The sequence below is a fragment of the Strix uralensis genome, chromosome 2 (genome assembly GCF_047716275.1).
Source record: "Strix uralensis isolate ZFMK-TIS-50842 chromosome 2, bStrUra1, whole genome shotgun sequence".
NCBI lineage: Eukaryota > Metazoa > Chordata > Aves > Strigiformes > Strigidae > Strix > Strix uralensis.
This window is the reverse complement of record NC_133973.1, coordinates 70,929,208-70,948,227: the sequence shown is the minus strand read 5'-3', so window position 1 is coordinate 70,948,227 and position 19,020 is coordinate 70,929,208. Positions and strand designations below refer to the sequence as shown.

The window sequence follows — 19,020 nt, the reverse complement described above, 5'->3', positions numbered from 1 at the left end:
CATAATAACTTAAAATATTACCATTCACTTTTGTATCTTCTACAATGGAAAAAGCAAAAAAAAAGGGAAGGGGGAGAATTTCTACTGTCAAGCAATTTAGATAATGGTATGCTAAAATGGCACCCAGCTGTGCACCTGAATTTGATTTATGTACATATTGTGCAAATTTTATGGTTGGTACATGCTGATAAATGAACATATTTAATGAACTGAACTAATTGCTTCCTTTTTAACCTAACAAGCTTTGAATAGTTTGCTATCTGTTGATACTACAAGAACCTGCATTATTTATTACTGTAGAGTAATATTTCTTCTCTATTTTCAACATAAGTGGGAAGCCAAGAAAGAAGAATTCAGACAGAAAAATGTGTGCATTAGCATTTTTAAGTACTTCTTGACTGTTGTGTACTAGTTTATATGACATAAAAACATATCCTTCCATTACTGGAACATCTGGTATAGCTTCCTTTTAAAGGAAACAAACATTGGAATATACACTTCTTTTTTCTTTTCAGTCATGTCTTTTTCTTAGTGCTCAGGTACAGTGTATGTAGCTCTTATGCATTTTAACATACTTATTTAGCCAGCCTTTTTAACTGTCTGGAAGTTTGTAGAAGTTTTTAGTTGCAGCTGACTCGGTACCAAATTTACAGAGGTGCTAATTTAAAATGTAGAGATTTCAAGTCAAGTTTTTGGACAGTTTCTGTGTCAATAGTGTTTAGATATATACAGAGCCCTATTATCTTTTTTGAATAGTAAGAAAAAATTTCAGCACAGTTAAGAAAACAGAATCTTTCAGTCTTTGGTTTCAAGTTTTCTTTGAAATTGTATGCTCTGTCTCAGGAACCCTTTTAATTTATTAGTGTACTTATACAGTATTAAGCAATCTCAACAACAGCATCCTTTATTCTGCTCTTCCTTCCTCCTGTCTGTCTCTCAAAATAATTTGGATGTATTTGAAAAATGTTATTTTATATTTGGAACAAATACTTTTAATATGAAGAAACTACTGTAATCATTATGCATAGTAGTTGCATTGGGTAATACTGGTTTTGTGTCCCTTCACAGAATTTCTTACATAACTATATTGGTTATTTTTAATTAATCATACACTGCTGCAAAATAAGCAAACCATTACAAAGAAGAGTTTTTAACACTATTTTTTTCCAGATTGTAAAATTGATTAAGTTATCAAAGGAGCATCCTATCACATTAGCAATTGGTGATGGAGCAAATGATGTCAGTATGATTCTAGAAGCACATGTTGGTATAGGTAAGTGTGCTTTTTAGAACATTAACTCAAGTGAAATGATAAACATTTACTTCCTTAAAACAGGCAGTCTCAAAGAATCAGGTTATACGTTTTATAGTCAACTTTTAGTGAATTTACCCCAGGAATTTTATGAGATACAGTGGTGATCTCTTATTAGATCAATCTCATAGCATTATTATATAATTTTTCAAATAATTGTATCTTTGAAATAGTTCTTCAGTTATTAAACAGCTTCACCACTTTTTTTTTTTAAAGGAATCATTGGCAAAGAAGGTCGTCAAGCAGCAAGAAACAGTGACTATGCAATACCTAAATTTAAACATTTGAAAAAAATGTTGCTTGTTCATGGGCATTTTTATTATGTTAGGATATCTGAACTTGTGCAATACTTCTTTTATAAGGTAGGAGAATGCTTATTCTAATTACATAAATCTCAAAAACTTACATGGTAACTATATACAGTTTGTGCAGTCAATGGTAAAAAAAAGAAGTAATTCTATAAAGAGACTTTGTTGAGTGCCAGATGCAAAGCTGGAATGGGATTATTGTTTTTATCCAGACCGTGAAGTGAAATAGCTTTTATATAGATGTATTCTGTAATCTATGGTATGTTTGAAAGCAAAATTCGCCTTGTCTCTTTGTTTTTTCTCTTACAAATTCCAACACAACTGTCCTACTTATTTTCAGTACTTTCTGGGTTCTTTCTCCAGTGGCCTTTTAAATCAAGATGGAAATAGTATTTGAGAACTTATCATAACTTAATTTACATTAGTTTCTAAATTCGTTAGGATAGCGTAGGTGGAGAAAGTTTATAATGTGCATCTCCCTCTTTAGACAGTTTTGTTATGTCTAAATGTTGGGATCCAATCAAAGTTCTTTCAGTAAGTAATGTAAGAATATAGAAAGGAACCTTCAGAAGATCTTAGTGTTTTTCACAAGGTCTTAGTGTTTGACTATAAGTATAGTTAGTTAGGAGAGGATGGAGTTTGGGGCCACAGCTAGAAACATCTTTAAATTACTTTGCTGGGAACCATGCTAACCAGCGTATCCATGCTTGCTTATCACATTTTGCGTCCTACTGTGGTTTGCTCCTTATTTGCCTTGCCTTAACTGAGCTGTGCTCCTGGATCACAAATTTCATTGCCCTTGAATTTTGAAACTGTAGCCTTATAAGTTTGCTTTCAAAATATTTTAAAGTATTTTTCGTAACAGTGCTACTGTAAGATGAGAATGTTGATGTTTAATGTATGCAGCTCTTTCTACTGTTCTTGCAATGTTTACCATTACTAGTGTTATAAAACTATGATATACATAGCTATAGCATTGTACATATAAATTAGTCCTTGTATTTCACTTGATGAGTGTGTCACTTTGTCTTTCAGAATGTCTGCTTCATTTTTCCTCAGTTTTTATATCAGTTCTTCTGTGGGTTTTCACAACAGGTTAGTTGTTCTTTCTCCCTCACTGCCACATTTTCTCTTGGCGTTATTTTTAAAAAAATTGAACCCTTAACACTGTACCTGTTCAGCTGAGAAAATTTCTAGGTTAGTTTACACATTGCAAAAAGAACAGCATCATTTTTGGTTCATACGGTTTGGGGTGGCAATTGCACTTAAGTTACAGAAATGAATTATCATAAAAGTAATGTTATTTTCAAAGTCAAAGAATACAAGAAGCCAGAATTTGGAAATGGCAGTGCAAAGTGAAATGTCTGTTAGGTTTAAGCTTATTGAACATGGCCAGAGGCAATCCCAAAAGATAAGTAATTGAACTAGTTGTTCATTTTTAGAATTCAGAATGAAAATGGGAGAAGAAACTAGTCTACTCCGGGGTGTGCAGGTATGAGTTGCAAACTTCTGACAAATAGCAGCATTCAATTAGTTGAAAAGGAAAAATAAACACGGAAAGATAGAGGAGAAGTGAACTGCTGCTCAACAGAAAAGTGACATCATTCAGGAGACGATCCAGTATTCTCCTTTCTAAATTTTTGTTTATTTGCTTTTCCCCTTTGCTCTTGTCTAATTTGTGCATAAAAATCTACCTCTTCTTTCTTCCTTTATTAGGATTTAGATATGAAAGTATGTGTTGATGAAAATTTAGTTTAATTTCCTGTTCTTTTTAAGTGCTAAATATAATTATGAATCAAAAAGGGGATTTTGACAGCAATTTTTATGGTATATATGATCACCAAATAGGTTTTGGGAAATAAACGACTCTTTTTATAGGATGATGTGGTAAGTTTGAGGGCTAGTTACAATGATGATACATGCATGGAAAAGTAGTTCATCAGGAAGAAGAACTGAAGGCATGTCGGGGTGTTTGTTCATACAGTGCATTGCAGTCATGCACAGCTGAAGAACCTCTGCAGTACTCCCCCTTCCTCCCTGCATGTGTCCATGTTGTGTAGGCATGAAGGAGATAAAAGGAGGGGGTGGGTCTACCAGAGAGGAATTTCTGCCTCTACAGGAATCTACTGTGATTCGGTTTGGGTAGTTTGGAGTTAGTCTTACAGTTGAAACAATAGGAGGGGCAGATATGCGGACCAGACTATTAAACTGATCTTTTAGTTGACCTTTTGCCCTCCAGATGAATGGGGTGCAAGGGCAGAGTTGTGTCTTATATCAGTTAGCAGCTGTTCAAGGATATTTGCCTCCATTTTGAAGGGATATAGTTTTGTTTTTTCCAAAGAAGTTGACTCATTCATTTTAAATCAAGTGTCATGCAGTGGATTGTGTTTTAAAAATAAAACTAGCTGATGTAATTCTTTTCCATCCACAGACTTTATACGATACTGCGTATCTAACACTGTACAATATCAGCTTCACTTCTCTTCCTATCCTCTTGTATGGTCTAATGGAACAACATGTCAGTGCAGACACACTCAAGAGAGAGCCTTCCCTATACAGGTAAAATGAATATGTTATGCTCCAAGATTTGACTGTTCAATTGTGGAATCTATCTCTTATAACCAAAGTCCTCAGGATTTCTGTACAAGGTTGCAGTAGAACATCAGATACACTGCAAGACCACATGCACAGTCTATAAACTACAATAGATACACATGTATTTTTACATGTATGTTTACTTACTGCAATCCACGCTATTCATTTGCTACATTAGTGAGTTGAGAACAAAATAGAAATTACTGTTCTACAAATCAAAATATTTTAGTACACTCTATTTCCTCCAGCCATGGGGAACAGAAATATTTTAGAAAGAGAAAACATAGTGTTTCTTCTATACATATGTTTTAGTCTGAAAGAAAAGAGGACTGATTCTTGTAGCTGCAAAACCAGTACACTTTAGAGAGTGGTAACAGTAGATAATCAGAGGGAAAACATTTTCTGAGAGGTAATACTAGATGTCCAAAGGTTAATCAATGCAGTGCTGTTTTTACCTATGAAATTGAAGAGAAATATAAAATATTACTGTTGAAACCCAAATGCCCACCCACCCATTTTTAATTTTTCTTCTATATTTTAAATGTTTTCAGTTTAGAAATGGTCACTCAGAAGATCTTTTTGGGTTTTGAAAGCAGGCAGAGGTTGTTTGGTCAAAAACATTTACATTTTGATATCAGAGTCGATCACTGAGATGTTTTGGACAATAGTGCAGCTGTTCTGGGCCAGATGAAGCTATTGTTAGTGACATATGGTTTTGCACTGTATATTGGTAATCTGCAGGGAGAAATTACTTCATATGGTCATCAGACAGTCTTTAAAGTGCATGTGGTAAAATTATTGGTTAGTAGTAAATGTTTCTGTAATTCGAGGTTTTCATTTAACAATGTTCTGATGTACTCTGTGTTTTGTGATATATGCCAAGTTGATATAAACTCATTCTGTGTGCAAGAACTAAAGTTGTAATATTTAAATTTTTCTGTAATAAGAAAATGCATGCTAGTGAACAGTTCTACCCTTGACCAATCGCTGTATTTTTTACATGGGAAGACATTCAAGAAATCCAAATTGACCTGAAGCTTCAACTCACTTGCAAAATCCTTGTTTCGCGTGTTCCACGTAAAATTAATATTCTGTTTCGTTACAATATTCTGTATAAAAGTACCCCATGGGAAATAAAGCAAAGTCTCCAGAGACCTCTAGTGTTACCATTTAAAATCTACAGTGAATCATCACATGCAGAGCAAATACTGGAAAACAGATACCTTCTGTAAAAGGATTGAAAAGTCAATGGGTGCAGCACAGGGGAATTTATCATACAGTTGAAATAAGTAGAATTACAGACAGCAGGTAAAAGGGTTTGGTAAAAATTAAATGAAGAAGAGTAAAGAGGAGACATTCAGGAAGGACTTGGAGGTAGTGATAGACAGTTGTCACATGGAAGTGTGGTGGTTTTGCATGCAATCTCTTAATTGTTTTTCCTTCAAAAAACAATATGCGTGACATCATTTGTCTAAGATGTTTGAACATGCTGATAATGGGTGCATATATCTTACTTTACACAGAGATGTTGCCAAGAATGCTTTGCTGCGCTGGCGTGCATTTATTTATTGGACATTCCTAGGAGTGTTTGATGCTGTGGTATTTTTCTTTGGTGCCTATTTCTTGTTTGACAACACAATTGTGACCAGCAATGGACAGGTTAGTATTGGATTTGATCAGTCAATCAAAGGTAATTTTTTTAATGTTGATTGTGCTGTGAACATAGTTTTAAATGTGGGGTGGTTTTGTTTTGTTTTTTTCCAAGAATTCCAGCACAGATGATAACTGTTTTATGAGTTATGGTGAGATAGATGGGTCATCTGTTTAGCAAAGCCTGAACTATGCAATAGGAATTCTGTGTATCAGTAAACAGAGGCATAGGATTAGATGCAATATAGGAGAAATAGATATTGTAAAATCCAAGTATCCCTTCAGAATTTCATAGTAACTTTTCTGTTTTGTGCTTAACATGCATCTGGTGAATATCTGATTAACATATCAAAAGACTCTTGTTAGAGTAGTTATGAATGATCATAAAAGAGCTTAAATATAACAAGCTTTTTAATATTTTAATTATTTTTGACATATGGCAGCTTAAAATAATCTATCTACTTGCTTTGCAGTCACATGAATGCAAATTTTAAGAACTTTTGCATTTTATTTATTTTACCCATTGATATTTTGGTCTATTTTATTTGTGTGCTTTTTTTCTTTTTGCTACTTGCTTCTCTTCCTATCCTCAGCTAATGACAACCAGCACTCACATGGTAAGACTATTGTGGATTTGTCATGATATCCATTTCATCTTTCACTGTTCTTTAATTAAACTGTTAAAGAGCAGTTAAATATTTCCTATAATTATTTCAAAATATCACTTAAACCTATAGATAGAAACGTTCTTTATTGCTACTTTATAAGTACTTAAAAATAAGAACTTTTATAGAGTATAAGGTATATTAAGGTATATGAGGTGTGGTAAAGTGCCATGAACTTTAAAAAACAACTAGGCTTTTTGCTTTCTTGCATTTTGTTACTTTGTTCTATGCTTTTCTGTAACCTACATTTTGTTGCTGACTCTCTTTGCTACGGAAAATTTATTACAGTTTATGCTGTAAAGTGCTTGAATAGCTTTAGAAAAGACCTTAAAAGCAAGAGAGAAAATAAACTGTGCACAATTTAGTTGCCTATATGTAACGTACGTGTTTGCTAGAAATGCAATACTCAGTTATCATTAAATACCATCTGTGTGACATCTATCAGGGAAATGAACTTTTTGTGTGTGAGAGAACACTTGTTAGAGCTTTTCTAAGGACAGGATGAATTTCCATTAGACATAACTGTACACTGCAGCACGTCTATTCCTGGTACCATTATGCTCTCTGTTAGATGTTCAAAGTTCTGCATCAGCTTGTATTTATAGTCCTGAAAATTAGACTTCTCATACCTGTACGCATTTTGTAAATGGTTTGTATTGCAAATATTCTGACTGGGTTCGTTTTTGAAATTTTAGTCTACTTCTCTGGCACACATTCAATCAAATTCTTCTTCATAAAGCTCTAAAGCCAGACTAGTGCCTGATTTCCAAATTTTGAATGTTTATATGTACAACTAGATACTCATGTTAATATTCGGTGTTGTTTGAGACGCTCTGACTCTTGAGTGTCAGAGTGGGTTAGAAAATTCATCATTATTCAGCATGCATGCCTGTGTGTATGTGTATTAAATTTTAATAAGTTGCTTAAAATTGTACTAAATTGTATTAAGTTGTAGCGGCCAAAATAATTCACACATCACAATGTTCTTCTTTCTTTCTGCAGGGCAGGGGCTATTTATTTTCTTTAATATCTCTTATTCTCTCTTCTTACATTAATACATACTCATACAATAATACATACTTTTGCTCTCATCCAAGCTCTTACCTCATACTAAGCAAATCAGCAACTAGACAGTCATCAATACTCTTATCCCACAAACAGTTCCATACCACACAGGCAGTCTCGGTGCTGCCATTTTCTTCACCACACTAGCACAGCCTGGTATCTCTCTTCAGAGGCCTGTTTCTCCTCCAAGCCTTGCTGCTTCTCCAGGCCTCTCCCGGCCTATGCAGAGCTAGCGCTTCTCCAAGCCAGCACAGGACAGAGCTCCTGAGCAGATCTCTCCACCTTAGCAGAGCTTCCCTAGGCAGAGCTCTCCACCTTCACCGAGCTCCCTGAAGCTGACCTCTCTCGCTGAGCTCTCTGACTGAGCTCCCCAAGAGCTGAAGCTTCACTGAGCTGACCGGCCAATGTCTATTTGACTCTTAAGTATTGAATCTCCCACAGCTGTGCAGGGCTAACAGGATAATGCCGACTTGCCTCTTAATCATTTACCAGTAACACATGATTTGACTCATAACATATTGAATCTCCCACAGCTGCACAGAGCTGACACTCCCACATGTATGTGTAAAACTTAGAGGCTATTGAGTTGCAATTTTAGATTTAAAGACTTAAAAATGTTAGTGTTCAGGAATAATCAGATACACATATGGGAGTTCATACATACATGAATGCTAGTTGGTGTTGATGTTTATTTCCAAGTATTTAAATTATGCAATTATGCTCACATCTGGAAAAAGTCAATGAAAGGTTTGAATATTTGAAAGGTTTACTGCAACAGTATGTTATTATGGAGCAGGGAAAAAGTAGAAAGCAGGAAAGGGAATAAAACAGCTGAAGGTAACACCATAAATAATGTAAGATGATTCAAGTTAGGTTCCAAATTCTTAAAACGGGTGCTGAAACAAAAATTTTGAGTTCTTCTTTCCCTGCAGAAATGAACTAATTACCATTGTGCAAAACTATTAAAAAGTGAAGAAATTTGATGTCTTTCACTTTGATACCTGTGTCAAACTAAAATTTGCATACCATTAAGCTTGCTTCCAAACATAATCCTCCCCAAGATGTTTCTCAGTATTTAGAAATTTGTTTGAAACTGTTTGCATGCTGTGGAGTGATATTACTAAAATAATGGAAAAGTGTACCTTTAATCATTAAGATTTACTTTATAAATGCCCACTTTAGTCGTTCTCTGGTAAGTAAAACTAAGATGCTGAAGATTTATCTCTTATTAATTGTTATTACTTTGTGATACTGCTTTGTGTATGGTGTTCCACTTTGGATATGACATCATGTTTGGTGTTGTAAAAACATATAGTCAGAGACCAACTACATGAGGAAGGTAAGAAGAAAAGAAGGCACCGTAGAAGAAATTGCAGATTGTAAATGTCATCTTAGTTTACTCATATAACCAAATGTATTTCCTGTGTGATTTTTTTATTTTAGCATTTGATACAGAGTGGATTAAATATAATTGTTAAGTTGGGTACAAAGGTAGGAGAAACTAAGTTAAAAGGAATAACAGAATTGGAAGTACAAAACAGCAGGAAGGAAGAGAGATGAGTAGAATGATGAATTGGTACATTGGATAACAAATACAGTCACAGAAGGAGGAGGGAAAGTCTTGGATAAGCTGGGAGCAGAGAGCAGAAAAATATTTGTTAACAAACTAGATGTTAACAAACTGACTTACAAAAGAATGATTCACATCCTGAAGACATGAGTAGTATCTTGAGATATTCAGTGCTGAAAATACATTGTGAGTTTTTGTAACTCACACCATCCCATATTGCACTGCTTGCCTTTCTCTGTGCCAAATCAGCAGCCTTATGGAGTCTGGTGCTATGACCTCGTTTTCTGAGCCAAAAGGATGGGTAGGTGAAGGGTTTGGTTGCAGCCTGATGCTTTCTACCTAGCCTGACGAACAGAGACAGGGGAAGGTTCTTTCAACTTTTTTGTTTAATCTAGCAGCTTTTATTGGAAATACCAACACATCTGTTCAGTATGCAGAAACTTTGACTGACACTAGGCTCTCTGAGAGATGCCAGGTATGACACGAGTATTGTAAAATTTAACTGCAAGAATTTGAAGTTCCTGAACCAGATTCCTGTCCAGTTTTAATTGCAATGATTTTTTTTTTTTTAGGGCACACAAAATATTGTGCCGATGACATGACTCTATAAAATTATTATATTACATATCAAAGTAAAAGGTCAAAATGCTGAACTTTTTTTGCACTTCATCTGGTGTTCTGTACGCTTGGTCACACATTGAGTAATTCTAAAATAATGAAATGGTTACTCAGAATAATGAATCTTTCAGCCAGTTGTTTATTTTTTAAATTATTTTCTGTTCCCAATTGATCAGATTCTCTCAGCCTTGTTTCCTGTAGATTTCTGTCTTGTGGCTGGCAGTGGTCTCCAGAGTTTTTCCCGTGGCTGCACATTTGTGTGATCACTTGCCCATGGGTCCCCTGTCAGCTAATATTGGGCGAGCTCACATAAAATAAAGTAGATGGGAAGGGACCCTGGAGGTGATCCAGTTCAACTCCCTGCTTTGTGCAGGGCTAAGTTGCTTAAGACTTTGTCTAGTCTTTTTCAAGTATTGAATATCCCTGACGATGGAGATTCCATAACCTTCCTGGGCAACCTGTTCCAATGTTTTTTGCCTTCACAGTGAAAAAATTTCTCTTAATACCTAAATTCTTGTTGCTGAAGAGAGGTCTGTTCCAGTTTTTCATCTTTATAGTTGTTCTTCAAATATTTGTGGGTAGCTACTAGATTGTTCCTTAACATCCCCTCCACCAGACTAAAGAAGTCCTGCAACCTCCCTTCCCAGGAGAGCTATAGACTGCTGACCAGCTTGGTTGCCTGCCACTTGATCCTTCCTAATTTTTTTCACATTCCTCCTGAACTGAGTGGCCCAGCACAGTATAGGCTTGTATTCAACCTGGAGTCCACTGCAGTCTCCTTTTCAGCAGGGCCATGGTTCAGCTAGTCAGTTCCAATATATGGTGTTACTCCTCCATAGGTGTAAAACTTTGCACTTTTCCTTATTAATTTCATAAGATATCTGTTAGTGTACTTCTCAAATCAGTGGAGGTCCCTCTGGACTGACACCCTGCCATTTGTTATGTCAGCTATTCTCTATTTTTGTATCACCTGGTAATTTGCTCATGATGCTCCATGTGTCACCATCCAGGCCACTGACATATTCAACAATATCAGCCCCTATATCAGTCCCTAGAGTGGTTCACTCATTACCAGCAGCCAGCCAAACATCAAGGACATTTTTGAGTCCAGTGGTTTAGCCAGGTTTCAACTCAAGTAGTAGTCTGTTTACCCAGCCCCTGTTTCCTTATCTTCCAAATGAGAATGCTGAGTCAAGTGTCAAATGCCTCTCTTAAATTCAAAATAGATTGCATTCACTGCTCGTCCTCCTTAACAGCTCCTTAACCTGTTGCTCCTACACTGTTGGCTGCTCCTTTCCTTCCCAAGCTTTGCTGTTAAATGCAAGGAGCAAGCTTTGCTTGTGAAGACTAATATCCAGACTGTTGAATACTTAAGCATTTTCTTAACACCTTCCAGTAGGTTGTCTTACTACTCCATCAGTGGACTTATGTTTTCCCTTTGAAACAAGGATAGCTGTAAATATCCTGTTTGTCACCCTCAACACCCCTCACTAATCTTAGTTTGAGCTGGGCTTCATCTGTGATTTTGTTCCTCCGCACCCAAGTAATGGTTTATGCTATCTGTTTTCTGCCTGGCCATATTGTCATCTCATGTATTCTCCCATTTTGTCTTTGTGTTCATTGGGAAACTTCCTGCTTGGCCAACTGGGTCTTCTGCTGAAATTCCATGTCTTCCTGCAGAAGAGAGTTCCTGAGATCTCAGCAGCTGTCACTTCCAACTCATTCAGCTCTCTTGGGCAGCCTTCTCTTTCATGGGTGCAATACCCTGAATTAAAGTCTCTTCTCCTAAAATACAGTGTCGAACTCTGTTGCTTACTTTTCCAACATTTCTCTGGATCCTGAACCTTGTCATCTCATAGCTGCTGTAGTCCAGAGAATCATCTGTGACCATATTCGTCACCAGTTCTTCCCTCCGTTGGCATTAATGATCATTTCTGCCCACTTGGAAAGCTGAAGTGTTTTTACTTCATTATGCAGGGTGGGAGAAAATCAACCACAATTCAAAAGTGTTTTATCTTAAAATGTATGTAGAACATTTATGTACTTATGTGGCTTTGATGGCTATCACATTCTTTCTTGTACTGTTACTTGTCTGTATAACATGCTGTTGAACCTCCAAGAAATTGTGGAATACCAAGGACAGCAGAGAAGGGAGATCGGAGAGAAGATGATGTCCAAGAAGACTGATGAAATTACTGCAGTTTGTTTGTAAATCTCAGTGATTTGTTAACTGTGCTACACTTGATTTTTATTAAGAAAGATATCAACTTCAGGTTGAGTACATTGATTGTGTTTTTTCCTGTCTGTATGAAATCTGAGGTGTGTACATACCAGGACAAGAAACCAAAACACTTTGCACTGGCTAGGTCATGTAAGCATTCAGTGGTTTTGCTTAAGTGTCAGTTCCTGACACAAAGCAATACATAACTAAGAGGTTTATTCTGGACAATTTAGAGAGTAGTGGACAATATGACCTATAACTGCTTTGGGCCATTTTTTATAGATGTTTGGAAACTGGACCTTTGGAACACTGGTGTTTACTGTGCTTGTATTCACGGTTACACTGAAGGTAAGGTATGCTGGATTTTATCCATTGAAACTTTCTTAGAGCTTGTTTTCGAATTCCTGCTTACTTGTATCAGTTTCTCTCTACAACCATACATTGTCGTATTAGTTTAAATTAGTTTAAATACAGACTTAAATTAAATACACATTTTGCTATCTGTGCTTTCTTATTGTGCTTAAAGTTGCAAATTTTTTTTAGCTAATTTTGTGTAGAATCCTTCCCTTTTTTCAAAGGGTGTCATTTTATTTCATCTCCTGCTGACTATTCTGTTTCTTCTAGATAGTATTAACACCATATAATCTCATTTGTTTTTTTTTTTCCAGCTTGCACTAGATACACACTATTGGACATGGATAAATCACTTTATGATCTGGGGATCACTGGTATTCTACATTATCTTTTCTCTGCTCTGGGGAGGAATTATTTGGTATGAACCCTAATATAAATTGCATTGCAAAAGTTGTTTGAGAAACGCAAAGTTGTTACATGTTTCACCTTTTTGTCCCAAACAGAATTAAATTTAGCTTTTCTATATTGCAGAACTCCACATAACAATCACATTTTAAACACATCAGAAGTGGCAATTAGAGAATGCTCAGCTCTTTTTTCACTGAATGTCTGTTAAAATATTCTTAAAGAAGAATATGAGAAGAATACCAGACCTCAGACTGCCACTGGGGCTATCTCAGTAGTGTTAGTCAAAAGCAGTCCAAGGGTTGGTTCAAGGAGCTGAGGCTGCCTATCTGAGGCAAAGTGTCACAGAATAGGTCATGTCTATGCAGCCTGCGGTTAGCCACCCACCTACTGGGCTTGTCTTGGAGGGAACTAGCTGTAGCAATATAATCTAGAGCCAGGGAGTGAATTCACGTTGAAGCTCTGTGGATGACTAGGAGTCCTATGTCTGAGCTCATTATTTGCCTCCTTAGTTATCAAAGTAGATTTACTGTAGATGTCTGAGCACCTACTTGTTCTACTGTTGGTAAGAAGCTTTTTAAGAATTAGTATAACTTTTGTACATAGTTGATTGAAAGTGTTTTGGTTTGTTTTTTCTATTAAAAAATTCTGTGTCCTTGAAACTGAAAATTTTGGGAAGGAGATCAAGTTGAAACATGTTCAAGTTCTTGCTATGCCTGATTGCCATCAGGAACTTGAAGTTGTGTTTCTCACCTGTAGAGTGCCCAGTTATGAGGTTATCTCTTCTAACCTCTTCTGCTGGAGCTGTTCTACTTTGTATACATAAGTAAACATTTTGAGGAACCAGAGAGAAAGCAGAGGCTAACTGTTGCCTGGTGTTTAAGGTACTATTTAATTTGGAGTAAGGATTTAGATTTCAACGTATTCTTTGCAAATGAGTAACTACCTGTCAACTCCTTGGATATTCAGTAGCCTCTTTGTTTTTCAGTAAGATCAGATCTCAGTTTCTTCAGCATCAAAATGAAAAGAGTTTGCAGAAGTGTGACATTTTCCCTGATAATGTTTTCCAGCCATCCTTGCTGTGTATTAGAGATGTGACCATTTACATGCAGCAATGTATTTTAACTTGATTATCTTTTCAAAATGCAAAGACTTCTATCAAAATTTGGAAACTAGCAGGAAGCTTCCCTGGTGATAGGAGGGCTTTACACTGCAGTCTTGCTACAGACTGTCTGTTGATCTTTTCTCTCAGTAAACATGGCCTCTGATTCCCATTACCATACAGTGATGGCATTTTAATGACCACACAACTGCCATGGAGATACAGGGAAACACAGAAGTGAAGGTAGTGAAAGTGAGGGACAGCTAAAATGTGGTGAATAGGTTAGGGAGCATAACATGAAACATCAGAGATGCTATGGGGAGCTTGAAAAGTGTGAAAAAAGGTATGGTCAACGAGCCTTATTCTGAGGATACATACAAACAAGCGTGCGTTGGGAAAGAGGAGGGAAGTGAGGGGTGGGACACTGAGAAGAAAGGTAGAAGATACCTGGGGCAAGATAAGAAGTAGATGAAAGAGCATAAACAGGATAAGAATGTAACTTATCTTTGCAAGGGAGAGGCAGCATGGGAGGGAGGACAGTATGGTATTTCCTGCAGCCTGAAAGACAAGAGGAGGGTAGTTATCTCTAGTCAGTGCATATTTAGATCTCCTTTTGAGAATACTGGGATGGATGAACCTTCCACAAACTGGGAAGTTGAACCTGAAGTATTTAATCACTGTAATAATTTTTGTATTTAACATTGCCAGTCTTTCTTTTGTGTATTGAAGTGTAATATGTATTTAATCTTTTTCCTACTAGGCCATTTCTCAATTATCAGAGGATGTATTATGTGTTCATGCAAATGCTATCTAGTGGTCCTGCGTGGCTGGGTATAATTCTGCTCATAACTGTCAGCCTTCTTCCAGATGTTCTCAAGAAGGTCTTATGCAGACAGTTGTGGCCTACAGCAACAGAAAGAATCCAGGTAAAATATTTTTTTATTGTGAAGTTAGTTTTTTGTATCACAAGTCTCTAATAATTAGACCTCTTTCAAAGTTAGAGACAAGATTAGAACAGAGGTTCCCCATCTGTGGTGTATATCACTGGCTGAATATACCAACCACTTCTGAGCGATATGGTGAAAGACGCTGCCTGTTATTTACATGGTGGTATTTACCTGAATCCTGGGGCAACCTCTATGTCTCCATACCAGTAACCATAGGGAAACCAGCTGATGAGGATGGTGGGAGACAGGTACATGGCTCAACATGATTCCTGATTTGAGGAGACAAGGCCCAGGGGATTGAGATCTCTGTGTGGGTAGGTAGGAGGCACTTACATGGGCCTGGACAGCAGTTCTTCCTGCTGTTGTGGAGTGTTCAGAGGCACTGCCCACACCCCTGAATTGAAGTAATTATCTTTCATACCAAGTCATTTTACTGCATAAATGAAACTCTAATGTGGACATTTTAGCATTTACCATGCAAGCTGAGTGTAGTTATCTAAAATGGAAAACCAGATAAAATAAGCTAAGCTCAAAACTGGTAGGAAGGGAGCATGTGATTTTATTGAAATCCCATTTGAAGTGGGGATTTGCACAAGCAGTTGCAATTCTATACCAAGGGACTCCACACCTGCATGTGTGTTTAATGTCAAACAAATCTAGAATTTATACACTTAAGATAAATGTGATTAATATATAGTATGTTGGTAAGGAATATGTAGTAAACTCATGCCAACATTCATATTGCATGATCTGTGCAATATAAATACTTTCTTAGCAAACTATTTTATACTGATGCTGTGCCTGTTACAAAAACACGTGTATTAAAACTTATTCTATTAATTTTTTCTCTTTTATATTTCAACTTACATTTTGCCTGTTCCAATACATTTATTATTTTTTTTCCTACATAAACACACCTTGCTGTGCCAATGGGATGACTTATTTTAAAATCTGTTGTCTCCTTTCTTCTGATCAGCCCCAAAGTAGAAACTACTCTGTAAATACAGGCTTGCTCTGCTGAGGCTGAAAGGGAAGCCAGGTTCTGTGGGAAGCATGGTGCTGTTCTGGTGCCATCAAACCAACCTCAATAGAAAATTACCTGTATTTTTGACCCCAATAAACTTTCATATGTTAGAAGGTAAAGGATAGTAGAGGTGTTGAACCTAAAACGTAATGTTACTGCCCTTGCCCTTTTCAGCCGTTCAACTGCCACTGGTAGGTTAAAATAATGAGTTACCAGCAGCTGTGTGTGTAGGGATTAGTTAGCACTTTGATGTATATTTGAGAAGATACTTTGCATTAAGAGGAAAGGAATAAAGGAATTTTACTTCCAAGGAAAGTAAAATTTCCCCTTTGGCAAAGGTTAAAAAAAAAAAATCTTCTCTCATATCTGCAAAGTAAAACCCCTTGCATTGTTTTGTATTCTTTGAATGTACAGTTGTGAAAATGTCCCACTTCAGGAGGACAGGAAAGAATAAAGAATAGCTGAAAACTTTCCCAGGCAGATCAGCATTTAGTGTTTTTCTATTTTGATATCTTTAATAGATGTCTCTGCCGTATATGCCACTTGTGGAAGAAGTTGATCTCAGGATAGGTTCTGCATGTTTAATTTAAAAGTCTAAAGAGGGACAATAAGGATGGGTTAATGCAGAGGAACAAGCTAGCAAACAAAACCCCCAAACAAAGGTATTACAGCATTTCTTACAGACACTGTATATTAGTGCTGGAAAGTGAATCAATTATAAAGCAGACTTTGGGCTTAACACTGGCCATATTAATTTTTTACTATTTAGTTGAAAATCTTTGACTTTTAACCAGATATGTCCCTTGTGTTTCTTCTTCCCTCTCTTTGTGTCTTCCTGTCTTCCAATCCGCTTTGTCTAAATAACTGCTACCTTGCTTTAAACATAAATGATGTGCACGGTTACTTCCTACAATCTTCTGGGGAAATCAGACTAAACATCAGTGCCTTTCTGTTGAGCAGTCCACCATCTTTATGCTTTCTCAGACTTCAAGCAGTCTAAGTTTCTAATGGAACAAAAGGTGACTTTTTTCTGCCTTTCTGCATGCTTGGCCATTTCATTCAAAGGACAGTAAAAAGTTTGTCATCAGAAGTTATTTACCGTACTCATTATCTCCATTTCTGATTCACATCAACTATATTTTGAAGAATACTTTTTCGTATAGTTTTTTCCTCCTGTTTATCTCAGAGATTCTATGTATCATTGTCACAATCCGTCACGATCATTTTTGTCACTGTTGTTACTGAATTTTACATAATGTTTCTGCCTCAAGAATTAGGATTCTTAGATCCCCATTTTAATCATTGGTCTATCTGTAGGTGAATGCATGTCATGTTTGCATTGTACCTGAGTAAATGGAATAGTTGCCACACAAAGAAGTGATAATTCTGATTATGCTGGTGTTACTAGAGTCATACAGAAAATGTACTGGAAGCCATTTAAGCGATTTTTGGAATATATTAGTATATCTGCTCTGCTGTGATAGAAGAAAATACAAATTTTTCATTAATAAGTTATCTCCAACATGCATTTGAAACTGAGCTTTCCTTATATTCCATTTTATGAAATTCCGTGCTCTTTCTAGAAAGAAAACAGCTCAAGATCCAGAAGTATATGACATTTAATATAATATAAAAGTAGAAGAAATGCTAGTAAATCTTGGTTGCCCTATAGTCTGCAAGAAAACTATTTTTGACGTAATACTAGGAGACTGTTGGTTTCCATTGCAGATCTTATATCTTTATTTCTGAACTGGTTAAGATAAAAAATACATTTCCTCCTTCTTTCCCTCTTCAAAAATGCATAGTCAATAAAATTGACTGTAATTACATGAAGTTTTTTTGACTATTGAAAATTCCGGCTAAAATTGGCTTTTAAGTGCCTTATGATTGGTTTGAACTGAATGTCTAAACAATTATTTTTAAACTTACTGCATTCCTATAAGTTACATTGCTTTCTTTGTAATAAACGGGCTTCTGGAACAGTTGAAAAGATCAACATAGGACTAGCAGCCACCTCTCAGGTTACTAAATTAGTTTTCAGGCAGTAAGATTGCATAAAGCCTTTGAAGCAATACTTAGCTTCTAAATTTTTCAATTATTTGAGTCACTCCAGTGTGTGGTGGGTGATTGTTTTCCATCATTATCATTCAGAGTTTTTTAAACATTCTAGATATAGTTCTAGGTTTTTCTGAGAGAGATTTCCAGTGAGAGAGATATATGTACACACACAGACATACACATATGTGTGTATACGCATACATATATGTACATACAAGTATGTGTATATGTATGTATATGTGCATGTATATTTATATATATACACACATATGAACTGTTGTCTTTCTTGGGCTAAAACATTAATTCTGCAAAAGCTTTGGAGGAATCTGTTGTCTTGGTAATTTCAGTCAAAATCTGCTCATGTCTCATACATGTTCCAGTGACTCCTTTGGCTCAATGAAACAAGCTGAATTTCGTGCTTTAACTGGAAATTGTGCAGCTGTGAGATTTCTTTCAGCCTTTACTTTTAAAAAGCAGTAGGGTGGTTTTTTTAGTATATCCAATCTACATTAATTGATTATATTTCCTTTTTCTTTATTCTTCTTTTCATTAATAGCAGAAGCTCAGCAGCTCTGTTATGGAAAATATAAATTAACTTTAACCTCTTTTCATTTTTATGATTGTCACTTTGATTGACAATGTTTCAGCAATCCCAAATATTCTGTAGCTGAAATGCCAGGTATTTTGATTCTGAGCTGTAAATAACTTCTGTGCTTTCATGCCTTTAAGACATATTTTTCTTTTTCTCTTTGCTTCTGACTGATGTTTTTTTACTTCACTTTCACTTCAGTCACAAGATCGGCCCATGAGACTCGTTATGAGGTCTCTGCCCTTTGCTGTGCTTGGGGAAACCCAAAGTGGTACTTTTGCCTGGGGAAGCCTCTCAGGGGATTCATCATTCTGTTCCTCAATGGGCTTAGCTGCTGTTGAACAACTGCACAGCACTCTTAGAAACCTGGTCACCAGCAAACTGTTGTCTTTGTCATGTGTTGGGCTGCTCTTCTGTGGAGAACAAAGAAATGGATCTTGCTGTTGCAATAATTTGAATCCCGTGGAAGACGTTACTTTGGTAACTCCCCTGCCCTCTCTCCCAGTGGTGTAATGGTGGCTAAGCTGTAAGTCAGCC

General features: G+C 36.3%; 1 protein-coding gene across 10 annotated transcripts in view; it reads left to right on the top strand.

Annotated features, from left to right (window-relative positions):
• Positions 1-19,020, top strand: part of ATP11A (ATPase phospholipid transporting 11A) — a 133,189-nt gene that overhangs the window by 106,978 nt on the left and 7,191 nt on the right. For 6 of the 10 annotated variants that reach the window (XR_012627593.1, XM_074859243.1, XM_074859244.1 and 3 more), the window contains 9 exons: positions 1,171-1,273; positions 1,529-1,674; positions 2,656-2,715; positions 4,052-4,179; positions 5,739-5,874; positions 6,459-6,482; positions 12,287-12,352; positions 12,673-12,776; positions 14,626-14,791. Coding sequence is in view for 9 of the 10 variants with exons in the window: in XM_074859243.1 (XP_074715344.1) it covers positions 1,171-1,273; positions 1,529-1,674; positions 2,656-2,715; positions 4,052-4,179; positions 5,739-5,874; positions 6,459-6,482; positions 12,287-12,352; positions 12,673-12,776; positions 14,626-14,791 (933 nt within the window). In the remaining variant the exon portion in view is untranslated. Of the gene's footprint in view, positions 1-1,170; positions 1,274-1,528; positions 1,675-2,655; positions 2,716-4,051; positions 4,180-5,738; positions 5,875-6,458; positions 6,483-12,286; positions 12,353-12,672; positions 12,777-14,625; positions 14,792-16,766; positions 16,856-19,020 lie in introns of all 10 variants that reach the window. The other 4 variants (XM_074859242.1, XM_074859248.1, XM_074859247.1 and 1 more) reach the window with 3 other exon arrangements.